The sequence below is a fragment of the Saccostrea echinata genome, unplaced genomic scaffold (assembly GCF_033153115.1).
Source record: "Saccostrea echinata isolate AGI-Se365-2 ecotype Australia unplaced genomic scaffold, CSIRO_AGI_Sech_v1 ptg000002l, whole genome shotgun sequence".
Taxonomy (NCBI): Eukaryota; Metazoa; Mollusca; class Bivalvia; order Ostreida; family Ostreidae; genus Saccostrea; species Saccostrea echinata.
In genome coordinates this window covers 16,824,970-16,847,129 of record NW_026889751.1, presented here as the reverse complement: position 1 = coordinate 16,847,129, position 22,160 = coordinate 16,824,970, and the positions used below count along the sequence as shown (strand labels likewise).

Genomic DNA, 22,160 nt, shown 5'->3' with positions numbered 1-22,160 from the left:
TAAATTAAAACAAGGAACTTTGATTTTTCTTCAGAGAACAAATACAGGTTTTTATACTTTTTTTCAAATGGGGGGGGGGGGGAGGATTGATTGATTGTATGTTATTTTACGTCCCGTTCGAGAATTTTTCTCATATAGAGACGTCACCATATACCGATGAAGGGCTTCAAATTTTGACTTTTACTCGGCACTGAGGTCCATTGAGCAGTGAGGGATCTTTAAATATCGTGCCAACGCTTGCAGTGACACGGGGCCTCGATTTTTAAGGTCTCATCCGAAGGAGTGATCACGACCTCCCCATCGCGGCCGCGGAGCGAGCGCTTTACCATGTTTACCGACTGAGCTACCGTGAACGGTAGGGTGGTTGAGGAGGGGTCTATAATAAAAGACGTACGTAACCAAAAAAAAAAAACAAATAAAATAAAATTGTAATATCTGAAAAGAAATTAAAACAAATGCTCAAAACCGTGACCATTAATTTGATGTTTGAAAGCAAAGATATATCATAGGATAGTAATATTATAATTTTACCCTTATTGCATTGGGCACGCAAGAAGTTAGTGTCAGCTCAGTTAAAATCAGAGGGGTTTTGTTTAAAATTTCTGGGGATGTATGTGAATTGAATGGGTTGATTATTTAAAAAAAAATGATTTTGACAAAGGGTACACGGCGGATGTTTATCCCTCCAAGGCAACTTATCCCACGTCTAATTCTTCAGAGGTCCGTGTTTGCTATGCTCGCAATTTGTTTAATTTTGTTTCATTGGATATTATTAATATTAGTATTATTAGTGTTCGTTATCTGTTCGCTATCTTGACAGTTCAATGTAATTAGGCATTGATGGGAAATAGAGAGAGCCGGAACAAATATGAGATGTTTATATATAGTAATTATAATATGAAATGTTTATATAGTAATAATAATGTTTATATAGTAATAATAATTAGAAATGCGTATAGTAGGAAGGGTGTAAAAAGGTCTATGTTTACCTTCTTCTTAAAGGGAAAATGTAACATGCAGGGTATAGTATCATGTTGTAAATTTTGAATTTACTAGGGGAGGTAAATGCAAAATTATTTTGTAAATTTTGCATTTACCTCCCCCTAGTAAATTCAAAATTTACAACATGATAGTAGGGGGGCACTTAATTGCCAAGAAGAACTTGCAAATTATGGATTTATCTCTAGAGTTTTAGATTTATTTTATGATTTTATACTTAGTGCCAAATTTCAGGTGAGTCGAAGTGGTAGAATATGTTTTAAAATAAAAATGTTGATTTGTGATGATCTCTTGCAATGGGGAAGGGGGGGGGGGGGCTATTGTATTCGGAAAATCGAAAGGTTAGAGTGAACGAAATATCTACGTTCAATTGATAGTATTAAACTATCATAGATTAGGACAGGGCAAATTAATTCTTTGTTTTACATCCCCTGACAGGTAGGTTTTCAGGAATACAGGGTTAAAAGGGTTAAAAAAAGAAAAATATAACTTTGTCAAAGTGTTCAAAAGAAGATGGGCGAACAAGGCGAGCGAAATGCCTATAGTGCGACAAACATGAAGGTGAAAAATTAAGTCTCAATTATGACAAAATTTTCTTTGATATTTCATATAACATTAAAGTATACTTTATGTAAAATCTCCACAATTTGCAAACATCTCACAAAGATTGAAATTATTTGCTTATAAAATATACACACACTAAAGAGGGCAAAAAGGACCATGTTCTCATACTAAAACACAATTTTTCGATATATTTGAGAGGGTCCTCCCTCCATTTTTTTTTCTTTTGAAAGTTTGTCCTCAAAGTTTGCGTAAAAATATACATTTTTTGCTTAACAAAACATGGAGAAAAGACCCACCATACCTTAAAAATACACTTTTAATCTTTTATCACACAATACTCACATCTTTCCGAGAAATACTTAGTCAAGGGTCATATCACAAACATGATTTAAATGCCAGTATTCATCAGAAGTTGTGTATCGTAGTGGTTCGCGTGTTAGTCAAAAAAGATTAAAAAAAAAAAAAAAAAAAAAAAAAAAAAACGTGTTCGTCTCAAAGGAAAATGATACTCAGGATTTTTGTTGTTGGGGTTCGAACCCCTTGAATACCACATTATTTTTTTAATAACAGAAAAATATTTGCCGAGAATATTTTCCTCAGAAAAGTTTTGTTTGTCGTAAATATCAATAATGAGAACTTTACTCTAACTACCGGTATTAAATTCATAAATAGAGTTTGACTTTTATATATCTGAAGCTATAGGCATTCTGCACGCCTTGTTCACCCATTTTCTTTGTTCTTTGTATTTTTCGGAAATATTAAAATCCATTTGATTTTAAGGCTAAAGTATCGTCGAGAAAAAAAAAAAACAAATAAAAATAATCAAGAAAGCAAAACTTAAGGAAATTCAAGCGTGTTGAATCAAGAACTTTGTGAAATTGCAGTTTTTGATATGATTAAAGTACTTCAAAATAGAGAATACAACTTGTAACAGTCTTCTTTTTCAATTTGTAGTCAATATTTTTGCTAACTATTGACTGATTTTGGAAACTTGTTTTTTTTTTGTCGGACCTGGGGGGGGGGGGGGGGAGGGGGTACCTTTTCAAACAATTAAGGGGCGTGAAACACAGAGATATTACTTACATCGGCCTTAAATTCATACATTAAATTGTACATGTACTAGTATACAATGTAAGAAGAAAAATTTCATGACAAGGAAAGCATGAACTTTTGTTTAACGGCTAAAAATCGCTATTTTTCAAAATTAATTTTAAATACAATTAATTCCAACTGAAAAAAGAGAATTCCTGGCAGCAAAATAATGGACTATACTAAAGGAAATGAATGTCATAAATGACATCTGATGTGAAGAAATTCTTGGTAAGAGACTAATCTCCTTCTTCTATTAATCTGTTTAGAAATTTTCACCGCTACCGAAGTTGTTGTCTGTCCTTGTCGTACAAAGTTATATATTCTAGGTTCAAGGAACAATGACAATCAAACGTTGCAGAAAAATTTAATATGGTCTTGACGCCAGTACTATATATAGAATTTTGTGTGATCCGAGATCTGAATTGGTTTAGAGAAATAATCTACGTCGCTATTGCACTGAGAAAAGGGGTTGAGTAAGTTGAAAGTAGGCAAGTTGATAGATACATGTATATAAAGACTAGCAATTACATTGACCTTGACCAGCTTTTATGATAAAAAGTCAGAAGTTCCACCATAGGTACTCTCATGTTTCTACAACTCTTCATTTAGAAGGTTTAGATTTTAACAAAGAGAACTGAAGACCCAAGATCCATCTCTCAAAGTTGTTGCCATTAATTGTGAATCACTTATTGGGGAATTTCAATATCAACATTAATTACATATATGGGGTTCACCCCAAAGCTAGACTGGACATATTTTCTTGCCATGAGAGATGCAATGGAAAATATGGAATCAAAATAAATCTGTATACAGGGTTATTTTCGCCCTTGAACACTTGCAAACAATTATGCCCTGCTTTAAATTCGCCTAGACAAAGTTTTGTTTAAGAAATTATGCTTATTTAAATTCGCCCACTAGCAACGAGGGCAAAAGTAAAACGGGGCGAAAATTTTCCTGTATATAGTATATCTTGAGAACCCTTTGCCAACAGACATCAAACTTGGTATACTGGTACCCTTTAAGGAATTGATGACTCCTATATCGAACTTGGTATTGTGGTTGCCCCTGACTAGTTTTCTCCATCATTACAACAAATTGTAAAGTTTATCCTTTTCAATGTTGCTACACAGGGGGATCCTTTTCAGTGCTGCTACACAGGGGGCCCATGTTTCTAACATTGTTTGTTCATCTTAAAAGTATACAGGCTTAACAATTAAAATAAAACTACCAATTGCAGAATAATGTTTTATTACACACAGAAACTAAATATGTAATAATTTATAATCAAAAAATGAATTTAGAGCAAACCCAGAACATCATTGCACCAATCAAGAAACTGCCTAAATAGTCTAATTTAGATAGTATGGAAAAAAACCCATCAATCTGTTAGCATTCCAAGTACCACAAGCTGACTGAATAGCCCTGACCATAATTCCCTTATTTGTAGACAGAGTGACACAGATCTTCAATAATCAATACACACAATTAAGCTATACATGTAAAGCACCTACACATGTAATTGATTATAGTCGAAAGAATTTCACGTAAAATCAAAAGGGGATGCAGGCTTTTAGCTCAGCAATCATATTCGAATTTATGCAGATACACCAAGCTTAAAAGATACTTCCTTGTCTATCATTTTCTCTTGAGATAGGACCAATTATCTTTTTTTTTTCCAAAAAAGAATTATTCCTTTTTAAATTAAAGAAATCACAAAACATACAATTTTATAGTGCTAATATTCATGAATCACCGTAGGTATCGTTAATCTAATTCACTCCATCAAAGTCAAATTAAAAACCAAGTTACTAGTCGATGGTTAAAAAGAAATAAAACACAGAAACTGAATAAAGATACAAATGGCAACAAATGATGGCAATTACAAGAATCAGATATAAATTGACAATCATTTTTGTTTACGAGATGGCTGTCTTAGTGTGGAGACATGACTGTATCACACAGACTACTGATAGTAACAGAATCATCTCATTCTATAGATAATAGGTACATGCCAACTCTAACGTCATCATTGTACACACAATCTAGCCGGCAGTGTCTTTGTAGAGATGGTAGACCTGGCCTAGCCCCATACTGCTCGGTCACCCTTGTTTGAGTTAAACCTGTCTGAGCTTATTTGATCTGCTTCAGACTTCAGTGAGCACACCTTTTTTGGACCGTCGGTGGTTGGAGCATTCGCTGTGAACGAGTGTCCTGCACCTGACAGAGATTGAGGGGTGCCAGTTTTTGGTTACTCAGTGCAGGTAGACTTTATTGCAGTAAGGCAGGCAGTTCGTCATATTCTTAGACACTGCTACATGTCAGTTTCAAGTTCTCAATACAATTTGCATCATTGTTATTTTCAGTTAAGAACAAACTCCGCCATAAAAGAGGATGGCTGTGTCGGTGTCCTAATTAAATGGACCCTGTGACAACTGAGATGCATAAAACATGCGGTCGCCCTGGTAAGTGGAATCTTGGGACAGCATGCCGTCTGCTTGAGATTTGAAGTCATCCGCCAAGAAACTGTCCTGTAATAAAACATGATTACATTGTAGCTAATAAACATTACTTGGTCAAAAATATCATGAAACATATCATATCTGCTAGTCCTGGAAAACCAAACAGACTACACCTTGTGTTAAAGAAACAAATCATTCAAAAGATACCAATAAGGCAAATTCATTTTTCATGGAATTTTTTAAAAAATAAACCTGAGAGAGTTCTGGCTGGGAGAGTCCAGACAATCCTGGTTGACTCATCTGGAAAGGCTGGCTCATCGACATGGGGCCCTGTGTCAGAGGGCCCTGGGAGAATGGCTGCGATACATCCTGAAAGTCATTTTTTTTATTAGTGACTCCATAGAAATCAACCCCTTAAAATATTGAAAATCCCCATCTTGGATGAAATTTTCATCCCCTTGTTTTCCAATTTAATCGTACATATACATGTATTTGGTTATCACATACTATTTATTCATATATATATAAGTTATTTTCCATGACTGTATTTTGTTAAGATTCAGAATTCACAATATACTGTACATATATTTATAATTTTCTTAGTTTCTGTCAATTATATGACCAGCTTCAGTTCTCACCTGACTGGCCTGGCTCTGACTGTTTCCCTGGCTGAACTGGGAGTTACTCAGCTGGGACTGAGTGTTACTGTAGCGTGGTGGCTTGGTACCTCGACGACGCCCAGATCCTCTGGCTGCAGGGGCATTTCTGTTACCTAATTCAACAAATCATGTTCAAAATATGACAAAGTTTGAAAAAGAAAGATCTTTTAAAACAAACTTTTCATCTAAGAAAACTCTAAAATTCAGCAAAATGTTACAGCATACCCATTGGCATTTGTTGTCCGTTGAAGGGCTGTGGCATGGGTGTCATAAACATATTGACAGGGACAGGGATGTTGAGGGCAGGACCAGTGTAATGTCTCTCTGGACCAATGTAACTCAGTTGATCGTGAGTGCGAACCACAGGCTCATTATAACCTCGACCTGCAGAAGTATAAAAAGGTTGGGCATGAATGCAAGTTCCTAGATGTTATCCATTTGGTGGAAAATGTACATGGCATGTTATGTACGCATTAAAAATAGTTTAAACTCATATTGATATTCTCCAAATGTATGCAACAAAGAATCTTACTTCTATCATACACACTTCCTGGAATCATCACCTCTCGGGCATCAAACATGATATTGCTCATAAATCGTCCTCCCTAAACACAGAAGAGAGTGAAATTGAACATTAATTCTTCTGAGAATGTATAAAGCAAGCATGATAGTATTATACAGTCAAGTACACTGTAATTACACAACTTGAAAATTAAAAATATGCATATCTTGTTATTTTTCACAAAATTAATGTACATATTGACAGTGATAAGATATTCATAGCACTATCAGACAATACAGAGCCAACTCACTGGGTTAGAAGTGTTGACCAGTTTGCGGGGCTTGCTAAACTGAATCATGCTCTCTTTCAGATTATTCAGAGGCCCCTCCACCAAGCACTTCTGTTCCTTGTAGTAAGTTAGCAAGTGATTCCAAAGGGGTTGCTGAAACCAAAACAATGTTGATTAAGACATCAGAAAACTCAAGGTGCTGGATTCTTCTCATTGTACACGATCTTATAAGCTTATCTTGTATAATTTTGTTACCTTTGACAAAACCTTTGGATTTCCAACAATTATTATACCATATCTGTTAAAGAAACATAAAAAGTTAATATTTTATAAACAGGTTCATATACAATGTGAAAAAAAAAACATTAATGTCTTTATTAGTTAACTTAATATTCTCAATATCCTCATATTAAAGAAATAACACTAATTATAAATCTAAGTTTTTGTCCCTACAAACACAATCTGCACTACACCTTTGGACAGTGATCTTACAACAGCATTTATACAAATTTCTTCTAATTTTGTAATCCTTGTACCTTGCTCTAGTGAGAGCCACATTGAGACGTCTCGGATCATTGAGAAAACCAATTCCTTGATGTTCATTGGAACGCACACAAGACAGAATGATAAAATCTTTCTCTCTTCCTTGGAAAGCATCTACACTAGCAACCTCTATTTCCTGTTATATAAAATTACTATTATCAGTAAAACATTCAAAGTTTTTCTCCCCCTTTTTCTAAAGACATTGAGGGATTTTTTAGGACTGTGTAGGGATTTCTACAGAATATTTACATCTGAAATTTACCTGATACAATTTCTTGTTCAGAGATCCACTGTACTGCATGTATTGTACAATGTAAGCCCTCTGTCCTTCATATGGAGTGATGATGCCTATTTGTTCTGGCTTTACATTGGACCTCAAAAACCTTGTACCAATCTTCTCTACATTTGCAGCCTCAGTCCTAAAAACAGTAACAAGCTTAAGAAATTTTCATGAAAAAATAACAAAAAAATTGACAAAATACTGTAAGTTGTAATGAGTAGATGAGTGTAATTTACAGCCAACAAAAATTAGATTTATAAAAGGAAATATGTATACCTGTTCAAATACGAAGTTCCAGAACTTGAAATTTCCTCTTGCCCAGATGTTGTGTAGAAGAACATGGGTTTGTCTGCTTGAGGCCAAGGAATGTCAAGTCCTTTCCTTGTGCGGTCACCTGCAAAAAATAATCATACATGCAAAAATAAAACTTTTTAATATGCGCAAAAGAACTGTAAATGTATACATGTCTGTAGTTCAAAGGAGAAGACTCTGTATTCAAATAGTTTACAATTAAAAAGTCTTCAAATCCATAGTTGGTTTTATTTTATATTGTAAAAATCTAAAATCTGATAACAAGAACACAATTCAGAAAGGCTAAGAATTTCACATTCTCAGAAAGTGACTCTTTTTAAAGGTCTGCTTTCACTTGGTATAAATTAAACTGAAAGATCTTTAATCCAAGAATTTGGTTAATTTGCAGGAAGATCTGAAACCATGTTTACAGTGATTTTAAAACATCATAACTGATAAATCATGATATCTCAATTTCTACTCTTACCTGGGGCCACTCCATTTTGTAGAGATCCTTCATAGAAGATGTTAGATGGGAAAGCACTGAGAGCGGGATGCATTCTGTATTGGACCTGTAGACGAATGGGTCTGATACCCAGTACCACTAACCGCTCAAACAAAGACTGGGACAGTCCAGCACGAGCAGCCTTCTTACACATGACCACTGGCCCAAGCTGGCAATGGTCACCCACCAGGATCAACTACAATCAGAAGCAATTTTAAGTGAAAGTAATTTACTGAATCGAATATCAATTTTCACTGAGATTGAAACATTTTTATTAATGCCTTGGCTCTAAACATGTAAAGTGTATTTACATGAACTTATTTAATACTTTGTTTACATATTTTACCTGTCTACATCCTAGCACTACAGGAATCATGCACTCTGGTTCAGTGGCTTGTGTGCTTTCATCAATCAGCACTGATCTGAACTGCATTTTTCCCAGCCTGGGATCTCCTGTTCCCACACAGGTACAACAAATCACATCGGCATGCTGAAACAGAGAGAGTACAGATAATTCACCTGACAACTCTGTACACTTCAAATAATGTATCTGACAATTTCTACTTTGCATCTTAAAATCTATGTGCATCTTCTATCAAAATACACTCATGTAATGTTAACCTACAAAACCTCTGTACATCAATACCTGTAACAGTTCCTTTTCACACTGCTTCTTCAGAGACCTGTATCTTTTCTCATCAGTGGAGGACAACTCTCCAGTCTCATCCTTCAACTGCTGCAGTTTTTGTAACTCAGGGACACTGAAATAAATACATCAATAAATGTTGGTACACAATATTAGTATTCTTGGACTGATTGTTTTACTAACAATCACTACTCAGCCTACCTTTCCATGTTTCTGATCTGGTTGTGGAGAGCCAAAAAAGACACAGGTGAATCAATTGCCTCTCTGCTCTTGGCACACAATCGCACCACCTGGAAAACACAAAAGAAAAGATATCCCAAAATTCAAAGCACTTCCAAATTTTGTACATTTTTTATTCAATGTATAAAAATAACAAGTCTTGTCTACATTTTATTAAACCAACCTTCAATCCAGTTTTGTGTATCTTTTCGGTCAGTTGGTCCACAGCAATGTTGGAGGGAGCACACACCAATACTTGTCCATTGTTCTGTTTGGCCAGGTGGTACACTATTGTGGCTGAGGTCACGGTCTTACCAGTTCCTGGGGGACCCTTTCAAAGCAAAACAGATATTCAATAACTGACCATTTAGGAATCCTCCAACTAACAATTACTATGGTTTTAAAAGGTCCATATGATATGAATTTATACCTGGATCAGACTTAAGGGTCGCTGAAGAACAGTCTTGACAGCATACACCTGGGAGTGGTTCAGTTCTGGCAGGTTTGGGACACTGAATCTCTTGGGTAGCTGACACTTTATAACAACATCCTCTACCTCGTGTCCCAGAAGCTTGTGATAAATGTAGCCCCAGACTGAGGTCTCATCTACAGCAAAGGTCTTCAAAGCTGCCTGCATCCTGTATAAAAGTAAACATTGATCAACATGGCAAATCTGTTACCAAAATGTCTTCAGCAGAACTTGAGAAAAGTGTTTGTATTATTATTTTTTTTTTATTTTCATACCTGTCAAAAGAAGTAGACTTCCAAACAAAGTCCACCACAAAGTTATGAGTGCATTCAGTAGGAACCCCTGCATTGCTCTTCAATTCAATGGCAACTTCATCACTATGGTCTAGTACAGGTCAGGAAACTAATGCAACATATCTTTACTTTTATGGGTACATTACTGATATCAAAAGTAACTTGTAACTTTATTAAATTCCAGCCTAACAAATACCATACAGTTTTAAGTAAGGATACTGTCAGGAATCTTGATGACATGGCCCACACCTGACCAGGGTTTGTGTAACTCTCCCTGGTATCGAAGCCTCAACTCATCACCATGCATCAATTTCATTTCTGTAATAATGATAAATGAAGTCATAATAATTAAACGAGACATACTTATCTCTGATATATTTACTTAACTTATAAAGGAATTCATTCTTATCAGTATCCTTATGTAACTGTTCTCGTGTTTACTTTTTTCAACATTCAAAGCAGAATGGTTTACTTTCAAGAAGAATTAAATTACATAATTTATCAACATGGGACAAGCTCTTTTCTTTACCATCGTTTGCCTTTGGCAGATGGAAGTAAGCAATCCTCTTCTTGTTTAGACCAACATCCCAGCGTACTACAATGTTATCCTGAGTCTGCGATTCCTTCAGCTTCTTGTCATAGTCAGCCTCCAACTTCACCAGTGGTCCAAAGATGTTCTGGTACTGGTACGCATCATCATATCTGAAAAATTAAAATCACATTTCAGTTGATCTTAATAATTAGTACATGTACATGTAGCCAGACTCTTTTGTAAAATGTTTATAAGGAATAATCACATTTGAAAATGTTTTCCCTTATTTGACACTATTTGAATGAAGTGCATATATCTCTGTATAAAGACAGTCTTGTCACATGACCACAAATTTATTGCAGTGTCACAAATGGTCGACACAATTTCTCAGTGACATCATAAAGTTTTGACTGCTTTCAATGCCTTGAATTTTTACCACTGACGTTAAAAAAATCATTTTGTGGGTTTAAAAATATAATACCCAAATATTTCTTATATATATAACTCAGTCACTAATGTACATGTAAATATGACCGATAAGGTATCATTTTTAAACATTTATTGGGTTAGTGGGTAATCAAATCAATTTTCCAATGCTATGGGCATTTATCGGGACTAATACAATATATCATTAGTGTGTGTATCACTATAAACCAAAGACCCCTGAAAATTTATTTCTTATATCTAAATTTCAAGTCATCAAGAATATTTCTCATGCAAATGGTCTCAAAAGCTACAAACTAGGCAAGGGAATTAATAAATTCTAGCATAATGATTATATTACATTGCCTTCAATCACATAGCATATAAATAAGCTCATACACACATTAAGAGCTGAGAAATTCCAATACTTTATCAGGATATGATAATTTATTGCAATGTTTGATCTTGATCCCACAAGTTCCATCCTGTTAGTACATAGAGATTTAAGGAAAAAGGACAGTACTTCCGATTTCCCGAGAATTATTGATCATGCCTAGTCATAAAACATCCTAGATGAATACTTGTATACATACACTGTATGTAATCAATGTGTGAACTGCAGTGGAATGGATTGTGCAGTCTAAAGTTCAAAATAATATTCTTATACAATATATACCCATTTCAACAATACTAAGACCGAGTATAGGTCTAAATTTGCAGCCCTCTACTGGCAAGTGGTGGCATCTCCATATGAGTGAAAAATTCTCAAAAGGTACGTTAAACAACAAACAATACTATTAAAAAGACAAAAGTGTTCCTTCGCAGCACTAATACATTTAGTACTGTTCTTGTCAGAATCTCTTGGCATACTTACTTGTCTTTATATAACCAGAATTTGAAATTATTTTTATTTTCAGACCACCCAATGGACATCCCCAAAGAAAAACCAAACGACCAAAAAACCAGAACATAAAATAACTGCCTTGACCTTATATAACTTTTTTCACTTAAGTCAGAAACAAATTCATATACAAATCTTTAACACACTTTTCCATACGACCTTGAAGTAAGGTCAAAAATATTATTCCATTAGCTTCTACATCTTTTTAATTATAAAGCAGCCATTAGGTTACCAATAAATTCCCATAATTTATGTCACATTTTCTGATAAAGATTTCTTTTTTTTTGCACAGTATGTTAAACTTTATAAGTTCTGTCAACAAACAGGTGTCAGGTATTTAAGATACACAGTGACAAGAAAGTGTGTAAGCCATCTTCTATAGAGCAAGACCCCTCCATTTTAAAACTAAAACTATATACAAATGTATTTTTCAATTCAAATATACTAATATATTCAAATATATGTAATACAACCTTTATGAGTTCATAGAACCATTGCATTACAGTTATTGCAAAAATCCAGACTCTACACTTCTGATCTTAATATCCTAAAATACTTTATCAAGATTATGTTAAGAGATGATGATAATTATTGACAAACCCCCTTGTTATCAAGTACAGCATAAATTTATATAATTTAATTTGTGATTAAAGTGTTCCAGTTTAACTTGATAATAATGACTGAATAAAAGAATTAAAATTTCCACAACATATAAATTTTCTTTGTTCTTACCTTAGCAACACCTGGGTAGGTTCTTCATCCACCCCTGGTTTTTCTAGATCCTCCAGTGTAGCTTCAGGGTTGTCCTTCCATAGTTCCTCTAGCTTATTGATCTGCTGAGCTGAGATCTGACGGCTCCTCATCTGCTCCTGGTCAGATGGCACCTTGACCAGCCAAGATAGAAACTGTCTGTCCTGGATCAATGGCTGCCACTGACTTGGGTCCCTAGATAAGAGAAAGGAATTTTAATTATTTCTTGAATTCATCATGTTCGTAAATATTTAGTAAAATAGTGCAAGATTCAAGATGCTGAAAAAGATTATGTGCCCTTTTGAAGTTTTTACAAAATCACTGATCAAAATCATTCACACTAATAAGTGCACATGTATAATAAATGAAGCTACAATTTTTGTGTGAAAAAAGCTTTCAAATACATCCACTCAAAATGAGTGTAATTAAAATCTATGTAAAACTGCTCACCAATTCATATCCTTCAGGTTGGTAAGGGTGGCACATGGCTGACGACACAACAGTACAACCACGGAGTCGGCCTTGGCAGGGATAAAGCCCAGCAGGAAAACATTCCGACAGCCACAGTTGTAACACTCCAGCACGGTCTCTCCCAGGGGGCCATCTTTGTGCAGTGTCACTTCCTTAGCCTTGGCTCTCACAAGATGATTGATGATGTGACTGCAAGAAAAGAAGACAAAAATAAACCAAAGTCTAAATCACAATATAATTTAAAGGAGACATAGTACATGTAGTAATATTTACTCCTGGAAAAATGCTAACAAGATTTCATTGACCTAGTACGTAGATTTGTATTTTATTTTCCTTTTAAAACAGTTTAAAGACTGACAAAAAAACAAATCAAATGATATTTCTACCTTCCAGAAGTATTCCCTCTGCCATTGCAGAACCACTTCTTTGTGCTGTTACAGAACACCACAGATGCAGGGTCATGAATTCCACAGTAACTGCATCAAAAAATAATGAGTGTGTTACAAATTTGAACTGTACAAATGCTAAAATCCAAATTCTGTTTTTATATACATCATGTTAACATATATGCATATTTCTTTTATTATAAGCAACTTAAAACAGTCAAAACCAAACATTTGTAGTACCTTAATTCAGGGCTGTCCCTAACAATTAAAAAAAAAGCAGGGGATGTTAAGAAAGTAGTAAAGGATCAAGGGTTCCTCCCCTAAAAGGGAGTTGAGGGGAAAATTCAGAATGACCAGGGTAGTTAATCATTATAGGTGGGGAAATCCCCAGTCCCCGGGTCTTATGGACAACCCTGATAGTTCCATCATTAGTTTCAATTCAAAGCAATTTCATGATAATTTTGTGATGTTCTAAAATTAATTTCATTTTGTCATATAAATATATTTCATAAAAGAACAGAATTTTTACAAATCTTACGAGCATGCATGCTTGGGCAGATCTTTCATCATAAACTGTTCTTCCTCCTCTTCCTCAAAATTGAGTTCCCCCACCCCCTGGGTGATTGATGTAACTCCTTTATCCAGGCCATTTTGCACTGGAGTCTCTGGACCATTGACCTGCAAAGTACACATTACGCATAATCCACTTTTTAAAAACCATTAGTATTCTCTTGTTTCATTTTTGTTTGACTACAGATTCATAACTGGCAAAGATGAAAGTTATACAATTACTAGGCCTACCAGTGATTTTGAACCTAAAAATAGTTTTTCCAAAATCCTTCCCTTTCCAAGGAACAAAGTTTTACAATCAAAAGTAAATTACATTAACATTTAATTTAATCTCTAAATCAAAACAAAAATGAAATAAATATTTAGAAGAAGCATCGATATGTGCACAGATGCATGTGGCCACATGTCACATGGCGACTCCATTACGCCATTACCATCTGGAAAAACTTCCTCAGAATCCACGTACCTGGCTTTGACTTTGTCCATGTTCTAGTTGTGAAGCTTGGGTCTGTGACTGAGTCTGGGATGGTAGAGTGAAATCCGTGTAGTCATAGTCAGTTCCTTGAGTGTCGGCCCCAATGAGGTCCTCTTCAGTTTCGAGGAAAGTCAAGGATTGGGTATTTGGGACATACGCGTCCACACTCATAGTGACATAGCGATTCCTTGACACTAGTACCAAATAAACCTAATCCTAGTGTTTTCAAATAATTTCCGACGCAACGGTCGAATTGAAAATGTTTACAACTGAAAGTAGAATTTCTTCGTACACCGTTCACGCCATTTCGTTCTTCGTTGCCTACGTCACACAGAACACAATATCCTCTGACGCATGTGTACTCAGTACACAACATTTTAACACGTTTTTCTCATCAGTGACTTGAGAAGTGATCACTGGTAGACTAACAGGGTTAATTTTCCTCTTGTTGTGGAATGTAAGAGAATAATACGTTAAAAAAAAGTATTGCAGATATTTAGGTGAAGATGTTCAGCATATAATTTTGTCATGGACTTTTTTATGAACACAGTTTTCATAATCATGATATTCAGTATTTATCAAAGCTGACCTATTGTTGGAATATGTTTGCACAATGACCATGGGGAAAAAATAGAGTTTAGATTTTATAAAAGTAAAAAGAAATATTGAAACGCTAGCTTTTTCAGATTAGTCTATTTAGAGATGAAAACATAAAGAAATGAATGGCTAAATTTAATTTTTATCATATTCTTTCAGGGGATTCTGTACATCATTGAGAGAGCAACCATATGATGTTAAAGATCTTGTTTGCGTACTGACCTAACCATAGCTTTGAACTGTTGATAATGAATAGGAGAGTTCACTATCCTGGACCTCCAGGGAATCCTAATTCATTTTTTCCACAATTTAATCCAGCATTTCGCTTCTCACGGGTTGTTCAGCAGCAGTACACCTTTGTTCCTGCCCAGCATCGTTTTCGGCATCCACCTTTTCTCAACTTTGACAACGGATGGCAGAATCTTCAAATTGATGTTTCTAATCCACCTGTTGATTATAGAGAAACAATCAGACAAGATATTCTATCACAACTCCACAAACATCCCAGCACTAGTCATCAAAACCGCAAGTAAGATAGTGATATATTTTAACCTATGAAAAATTTTCATGTATACAATTAGATCAGTTAGATTTATTGTGATATACAGTGTCACAAAGCATGTGAATAAAATATGATAATAAATATTTTTAGATGTTACATACATGTGGATTAAATTTGATAAAAAAAAAAATAAATAACATAAGTGTGATGTGATTTTACAGCTGTCATTTGAAGTGGTAGGATTGCATCTGATCATGATTTGTCTGTTGCCATTGAGAGTCCTATGGTAATGTGTAATAGTCTGTGTTAAAAAAATGAAATCCTGCTGAGGCTATATATAGCAGTTTGGAAAATTTTTTGTTTTTTCTTATTTTTGACTTTTTGATTTTCTTTATATCCTTCATTTTTAAATGTCATGATGCAGAATTTTACAACTCCATTTTGAGATTTTTTTGTCAATTATCCCTGTTTTAATTTTATTTCTTATAATTATGTATTGCAGCATTATTGTTTTATTTTTTTTTATTTATAACTTAATTTCTAGGAGACCTGCAGAATCTGTTCCAAGTTCTTCTAACAGCAAGAAATCCAGGAGTGATCTCCCAGTTGAATCCTGTTCTGTAATTAAAGATGTGCCTGTCCCTCCACCAGGATACAGTCCCATACACAATGTAAGTAAAAAAACAGAGACAAATGTCTAATAAGCATAGATACACAATGTAAAAAACAAGCTTTGACAAATTATGATTGTTTATTCTGTAAACTATTTTAATTTTATCTTCAAATAATTTTTTAAGTACTTGCAATTCTTGCAAAAAGTTCAGTATAAACCTCTTCTGCATTTGCACAGTTTTAAATTAAGCATAAATGAACATAAAATGGATACAGCTTGTTCCCATTTATAATTTCTCCTACTACTGTATGTGAGAGTGTAACAAAGTTGTAAAAATTTCAACTGCCTTGTGATATATTCCAGATTACTGAGGCAATCATCCGATACTTCTTAGAGAATCACCAGACAGACAAAGCATACAAGCAGAAACTTCAACTTAGAGATGTACTCTTCAAAATATTTCAAGCTTCTATGCCAAGTAAGTTTCCATGGAGATGTACATTGAATTAAATGATAGGTAATGTGGCAAGTGATAATAAAAGTGAGTTACTTCATGTACAAGTAATTATACTATTGACATTTCCAAGAAATGTATACATTTTTGATGCATCATTTGATGTACATTTTAATTTCATTATATTTTAAATTTGCATCTTAATATAATTTGCTGTTTATCAAATTGATGCATCCTATCTGTAAGAGTTGATTATTTTATTTAGACTGTGGATTGTACATAGTTGGGTCCTCTATGAGTGGCTTTGGGACCATGAAGAGTGATATGGACATGTGTCTGATGATCACAGAAGATGGAGTTAGTATAGGGATTGCTCAATAAAAACAACTTTATTCCCATTAATATACATGTTCTGTTTGGGTAGACTTGTTAATAGAACAAATCTTGCACAGAGAAGTGTACTCATTAAAACCTCTGAATGAAAATTAATGTAATAAAAGTACTCTTTACCAATAAAAGCATGCAATTTTTCTCATCAATGTAGTCTTAGATTTCATAGATTTATTGACTTCTGAAAATAAGATTTGTGAAGAGCTTGCCCACACCCCCACAGTCAGAGATATACCATTGGTATAGCCTTCCTGTACCTGTTTTTGTATTATCAAAGTACAAGAGTTTCATTACAGATTGACCAGAAAAGAGAAGCTCCAGAAATTCTCTATCTTATCCAGAAAGCCCTATATAAATGCAGTAAGTGAAGAATGTTCCATAAAGTAACTTTTCATACATGTGTCTAAGTTTTAAAATAAGGTCATCACACTGGTTCGGCATTAATTTTAAACTAACATACAGATGCAATATACATCCATCTGGCATTAGAAATTGAATCTTGAAAGGATAAAGAATAGAAGCCTAACAATTATTCAAGATTCGAGTTTTCATACAAAAAAGAGAATACAGCCATTAAGGGTGTTACATCTATTTTCATGAAATAGAAAGGGCTACAACACACATACAAGGAAGTGCTAGGAACTGAAAATTTTACTTCATTATAAACAAAATTTGCTATATCCATTAAATTCACTTAATATTTTAAAGCCAAGGAGAATGAAAATCACTACAATGTAAGCGTCAATTCATTATAAGCTTGTTAGCTATAAACAGTGTTCTACTGAATCATGATGTCAACTGACGCTAAGAAATTTACTCATTGCTTTTATTTCCACTACAGGTTTTGTGAGGGAATCCACAGTTATCAGAGCTAAAGTCCCAATTCTACGCTTTAATGATCTCGTAAGGTAATTATATTTCCAGTAATTCTACTCTTCAGTGATCTTGTAAGGTAATTGTATTTCTAGTAATTCTACGCTTTAATGATCTCGTAAGGTAATTACATTTCCAGTAGTTCTACCCCTTAATGATCTTGTAAGTTTATTATATTTCCAGTATTAATTTTTTGCTTTAATGATCTTGTAAGGTAATTATATTTTCATTGATGTTTACCGTACATACATAATTAATACACATACAGTATGACAGATTAGTTTTTATTAGCATACATATAAATGTATTTCCATTTTCAGCAAAGCCCAAATAGATCTAAATGTCAACAATAGTGTTGGAATTCGTAATACTCATTTACTCAAGTATTACTGCATGAGTAAGTAATGTTTAATATAATGATAATTTTAAGATAAAACTTTGCACTGAATGATTAACATACATTGAATCCCATGTCAGATGTGAGACTTGGGTCACAGGTAAAAAAAATACAATCAGGTTGATAAAAAATACAATCAGGTTCACAGGAAACTTCAGGGAGGATCATTTACATGAAAAATCATGTTGGTCATGAAGTAAGAAAGTTAATTTGAAAAAAAATAATTAAGTGTACAAGTACAGTAAAACTCAGTTAAAAGGAAACTGTCACTGGGAACTCAAATTTTGCTTCCTTGTGACTGAGATTCCTTATATCTGTGTAAGGAATCTACTGAAAAGTCTTCTATGGGATTTGTAAAATGTTTCTTATAACCAAGATTTCCTTATAAGCAAGTTCTTTATAACCAAATTTTACTATAATTATGTCCAAACCAATGTAAATTATATGTTCAAGGTTTTCTGTAATGTAGTTAATATGATTAATGTTAATGTTTGACATTGGTAAGTTTGAATACTGTACATTAACTTGATACTTCATGTACAGTACTTGACACTTGAAAATTTTGTTTGTAGCTGACTGGAGAGTGAGACCACTAGTACTGTACATAAAGAAGTGGGCTCGTTTCCATGACATCAATGATGCCAGTAAAGCCACCATATCAAGTTATTCTCTCTGTCTCATGCTCATCCATTATCTACAATGTAAGTAAAAAATAAATACTTATTTCTACAATTGTCTGTTATTTTACTCGACCATTTAGTAATCGAAATGTTGTAGATGTAGCTGTTCTCTCAGTGCAGCAAAAAATAAATTCTGGAATGACATTTGTGTACATAGTAATTTATTTTATAATCCAATATTGAATTACAGATGCTTGTTCACCACCAGTTCTACCGTCCCTACAGGAACTCTATCCAGTAAGATAAACTCAGTTAATTACTAATATGTAGTAATTAGTCAACTTTCCTGTGTGTATATGTACAGTATATTCAGTTCTTTTATTGTAAGTGGCAAAAAAAAGCATTTATACACTGTAAATGAGATGATAGTACATTAAGCTTTACAAAACAGGAACGCTTCAAAGATTCGTTAGATATCCGAGACCTGAAGTTTGACGATACAGTGTCCTATAAGAGTGACAATGGACAGAGTGTAGGGGAACTTTTTCTTGGATTCCTGGGTTACTATAGCAACAAATTCAGGTAAGTAATAGTAACTATATACATTGTATATATATTAAGGATGAATGAACAAAAAGTCATAACTATTACTTATCGACATCTACTAATAATCGATTAATCACTGATACCACAGACTATCAATCATAGTTCTTAATCTTTTGAACACGAATACCAATTTCCGCAATTTCTAGAGGGATCCAAGGTCTTATTTTAGTTGCATTGCTATGTACATTTAATAACTCTCAAATTCCTAGGGGTCCACCCCCCCCCCCCCCCCCCCTTTAGATCCAAGCATGTAGAAATATATCTCCTTTGCTCTGGCTTTCATTTTCCATGTATACAAACATACACAAAACAACTGAAGCCATTCTGTGAATTTTCTTCTCCAGTATGCTTGTACATGTAGTATAGTTATGAATATGAATGGACATGATGACTGTTCATTAATATTTCTAGGTTTGATGAGGATTGTATATCGATAAGGGATGCAACAAAGTATAGCTTAGATGACTACATGAGATTCAAGAATGAATATTTTCAGATGCAGCCTCTTTGTATTGAAGGTGGGTATTTAATGAAGATATTTCAACTTGAAAAGAATTTAATGTTCTGTTTGTATTTTACATGATCTAAAACATACCTCATTGGTGTTGCTATTTCAGAGCCATTTGACTTTTCCAATACAGCAAGATCTTGTCATGATAAAAATAAGTTCAACCGAGTGAAAAAAGTGTTCAAAACAAGTTACCAGGAACTGCAGAAAAAGAAAGATGTCAACTGTCTGTTCTCACAGCCATTTTAAAGGATTAGTGCTGAGGACCTATGGTTTGGGACCATTGTTGGAAGCATCATGGTAGTGTGAATGTGAATTGTATGACATTGTCTGGTATGCTTATAAGGCATTGTCCACGATGCTGATAGGAGAGTTGATCTGTATACGTAACAAATCGGAGATATACTGAAGTATGAAACTACAGAAATTTAGATGGTGCTAAATAAACATGTACAGTGTATAGTGCAATGACTAAAAAAGGGTGAATCAAGTGTTAAATTACCCTGACATGTAGAGTGATAGAACTGTATCATTCATGACATGCAGTGTACATGTATTCAGGAAATCATGTATCACATACATGTACATTTACCTTTAAATATGCAGTGTAAATATTCAGCACTGCAAAATTTTGTTACAGAGAAAGGCAGCTCAGACTTTTTTTTTTCTAATTTGTGATTTGTGAATTAAAAATAATGGTGATTCTTCATTCATTTTTCTTGAGGATTGACTGATTATCATGTTTGAAAGTTTGTACAGTATGTAAGAAAGTATTGATACAACTGTTCATTGTAAATAAATTTTCTATATACTTTGCAATTTCTTCTTCAATAAATCTATTTTGAATTACTCAAGAAGTAAGGATATTATACATGTGTGTACATTGTATACTCTATATATACTGCAAATACATGTACTGTGCATACATGTACTGTGACATTAGCAACTGTCTAAGCACCGAAAAGTGGCACAATATAAGGAATATAGATACACTGCATTTATACTTACTTTCAGATCTTTCAGTCTCAACTTACTACAGGGACAGCAAGCCTACTAGTATTTAGTTATGAGCCAAAAGATCAAAGTCTTTGTTGGGTGTTTTGGACATGTATGTAGAGCATCGTTTGACCTATATATGCTTCAGAGGTGGTAGCTCACCAGAAAACCTCATTCGAGGGTCAAAAGGCTGGAAGATTACCAACAAGTCCTTCATAGTGTTGTGGACAGTGATGTTTGACCTTTCAGTTTTCCTAAAATTGTTCAGGTGTAGATTATGAATATCTAACTGATCATTAAAATGCATGTAGTTTGCCTGCTGGATGTTCATTTGCTAAGAACACAAGACCACCCTGGGGTCATTTTAGTTTTGGTGAAAGGCTCATTGCTTTTATTAATCATGCAAACAGTTTGAGAGACCATGGTGAGTCTGGTACCTAGGAATAGTTATTAAATCAGAACTCGTGGCAATTATGATTCTGTTAGAGATGTGACAAATGTTATAAAGCACCACTGTTATATATAACCAGGTTCCATTAGTCTTGAAAGAATATAATTGGTTTGAAAAACCATTCATTCATCCTCTTTACTGGTGCCAAAAGTAGAAACTGACGTTCTATACTAACAACCTTGTCAGATTGTAGAACACTGCAGAACCATCAATTCCTTTTAAATTCATCCCCCCCCCCCCCCCTTGAAGATACCCACATACACTAGGCTTTCATATTTCACATGTACATTGACTGAGACAAGATCTCTCCAAACATACTATGATTTTTGACCCTGTGACCTTGAAATGTGACCTACTTTAAAAAAGTTTAATATTGCTTATAACTTTTGAATAATAGAAGATAGGGTTTTCATATTTGACATGGGCATTACCTGCGACAAGATGTTTCCAAATTTGCAGTAATTTTTTACCCTGTGATTGACATTGACATTTGGCTTAATTCTCAAAAATGTTAACATTAGTGATAACTTTTGAAAGAGAGAAGATAGGGGGTCTATCTTTGACAACTGCATTACTTGTAACAAGATGTTCACAAATGTGTAATATTTGAACATGTGACCTTGACAAAGTTTGATCTAATTTTCAAAAATTTTATCATTGCTGCTAACTTTTTAAGGAGAGAAGACAGGGCACATATATTTGACATGTGCATTACCTGTTTCAAGACTTTTCTAAATGTTCTCTATTTTTGACATTGTGACCTTGACCTTCAAGTTTAACCTACAGTCTTTTTTTCTGCATTGGTAATAATGTTTGAAAGAGAGAAGATAGGGCT

At 34.2% G+C, this 22,160-nt stretch overlaps 2 protein-coding genes across 2 annotated transcripts; one reads left to right on the top strand and one right to left on the bottom strand.

Moving 5' to 3' along the window:
• Positions 1-3,886: 3,886 nt before the first annotated feature.
• On the bottom strand, positions 3,887-14,640 carry LOC133173700 (regulator of nonsense transcripts 1-like). The gene is made up of 24 exons (XM_061308709.1): positions 14,310-14,640; positions 13,812-13,951; positions 13,274-13,363; positions 12,867-13,076; positions 12,399-12,611; positions 10,340-10,512; positions 10,030-10,128; positions 9,793-9,901; positions 9,479-9,686; positions 9,233-9,379; positions 9,031-9,119; positions 8,830-8,944; positions 8,530-8,673; positions 8,166-8,379; positions 7,664-7,781; positions 7,370-7,526; positions 7,101-7,243; positions 6,820-6,862; positions 6,586-6,717; positions 6,306-6,378; positions 5,999-6,157; positions 5,753-5,886; positions 5,367-5,483; positions 3,887-5,183 (listed from the first exon to the last, which is right to left on the bottom strand). The coding sequence occupies exons 1-24, from the start codon at positions 14,487-14,489 to the stop codon at positions 5,064-5,066; spliced, it is 3,327 nt and encodes a 1,108-aa protein (XP_061164693.1). The 5' UTR covers positions 14,490-14,640; the 3' UTR covers positions 3,887-5,063.
• A 46-nt stretch (positions 14,641-14,686) lies between these two features.
• On the top strand, positions 14,687-20,692 carry LOC133173706 (poly(A) RNA polymerase GLD2-like). The gene is made up of 13 exons (XM_061308724.1): positions 14,687-14,775; positions 15,075-15,444; positions 15,962-16,088; positions 16,394-16,508; positions 16,750-16,841; positions 17,171-17,234; positions 17,716-17,782; positions 18,068-18,144; positions 18,717-18,845; positions 19,015-19,061; positions 19,216-19,346; positions 19,782-19,888; positions 19,988-20,692. Exons 2-13 carry the CDS (start codon positions 15,164-15,166, stop codon positions 20,125-20,127), a joined length of 1,377 nt encoding a protein of 458 aa, XP_061164708.1. The 5' UTR covers positions 14,687-14,775; positions 15,075-15,163; the 3' UTR covers positions 20,128-20,692.
• Positions 20,693-22,160: the final 1,468 nt, after the last annotated feature.

Excerpts from the sequence above, each read along its gene's own strand:
- LOC133173706 (XM_061308724.1), top strand. The coding sequence starts at position 15,164 with ATGAATAGGAGAGTTCACTATCCTGGACCTCCAGGGAATCCTAATTCA. Across the intron at positions 16,509-16,749 it reads ATTTCAAGCTTCTATGCCAA|ACTGTGGATTGTACATAGTT; the intron begins GTAAGTTTCCAT and ends TATTTTATTTAG. Across the intron at positions 16,842-17,170 it reads TGATGATCACAGAAGATGGA|ATTGACCAGAAAAGAGAAGC; the intron begins GTTAGTATAGGG and ends GTTTCATTACAG.
- LOC133173700 (XM_061308709.1), bottom strand. The coding sequence starts at position 14,489 with ATGAGTGTGGACGCGTATGTCCCAAATACCCAATCCTTGACTTTCCTC. Across the intron at positions 9,380-9,478 it reads GACCCTTAAGTCTGATCCAG|GGTCCCCCAGGAACTGGTAA; the intron begins GTATAAATTCAT and ends TTGCTTTGAAAG. Across the intron at positions 9,120-9,232 it reads TACACAAAACTGGATTGAAG|GTGGTGCGATTGTGTGCCAA; the intron begins GTTGGTTTAATA and ends TGTGTTTTCCAG.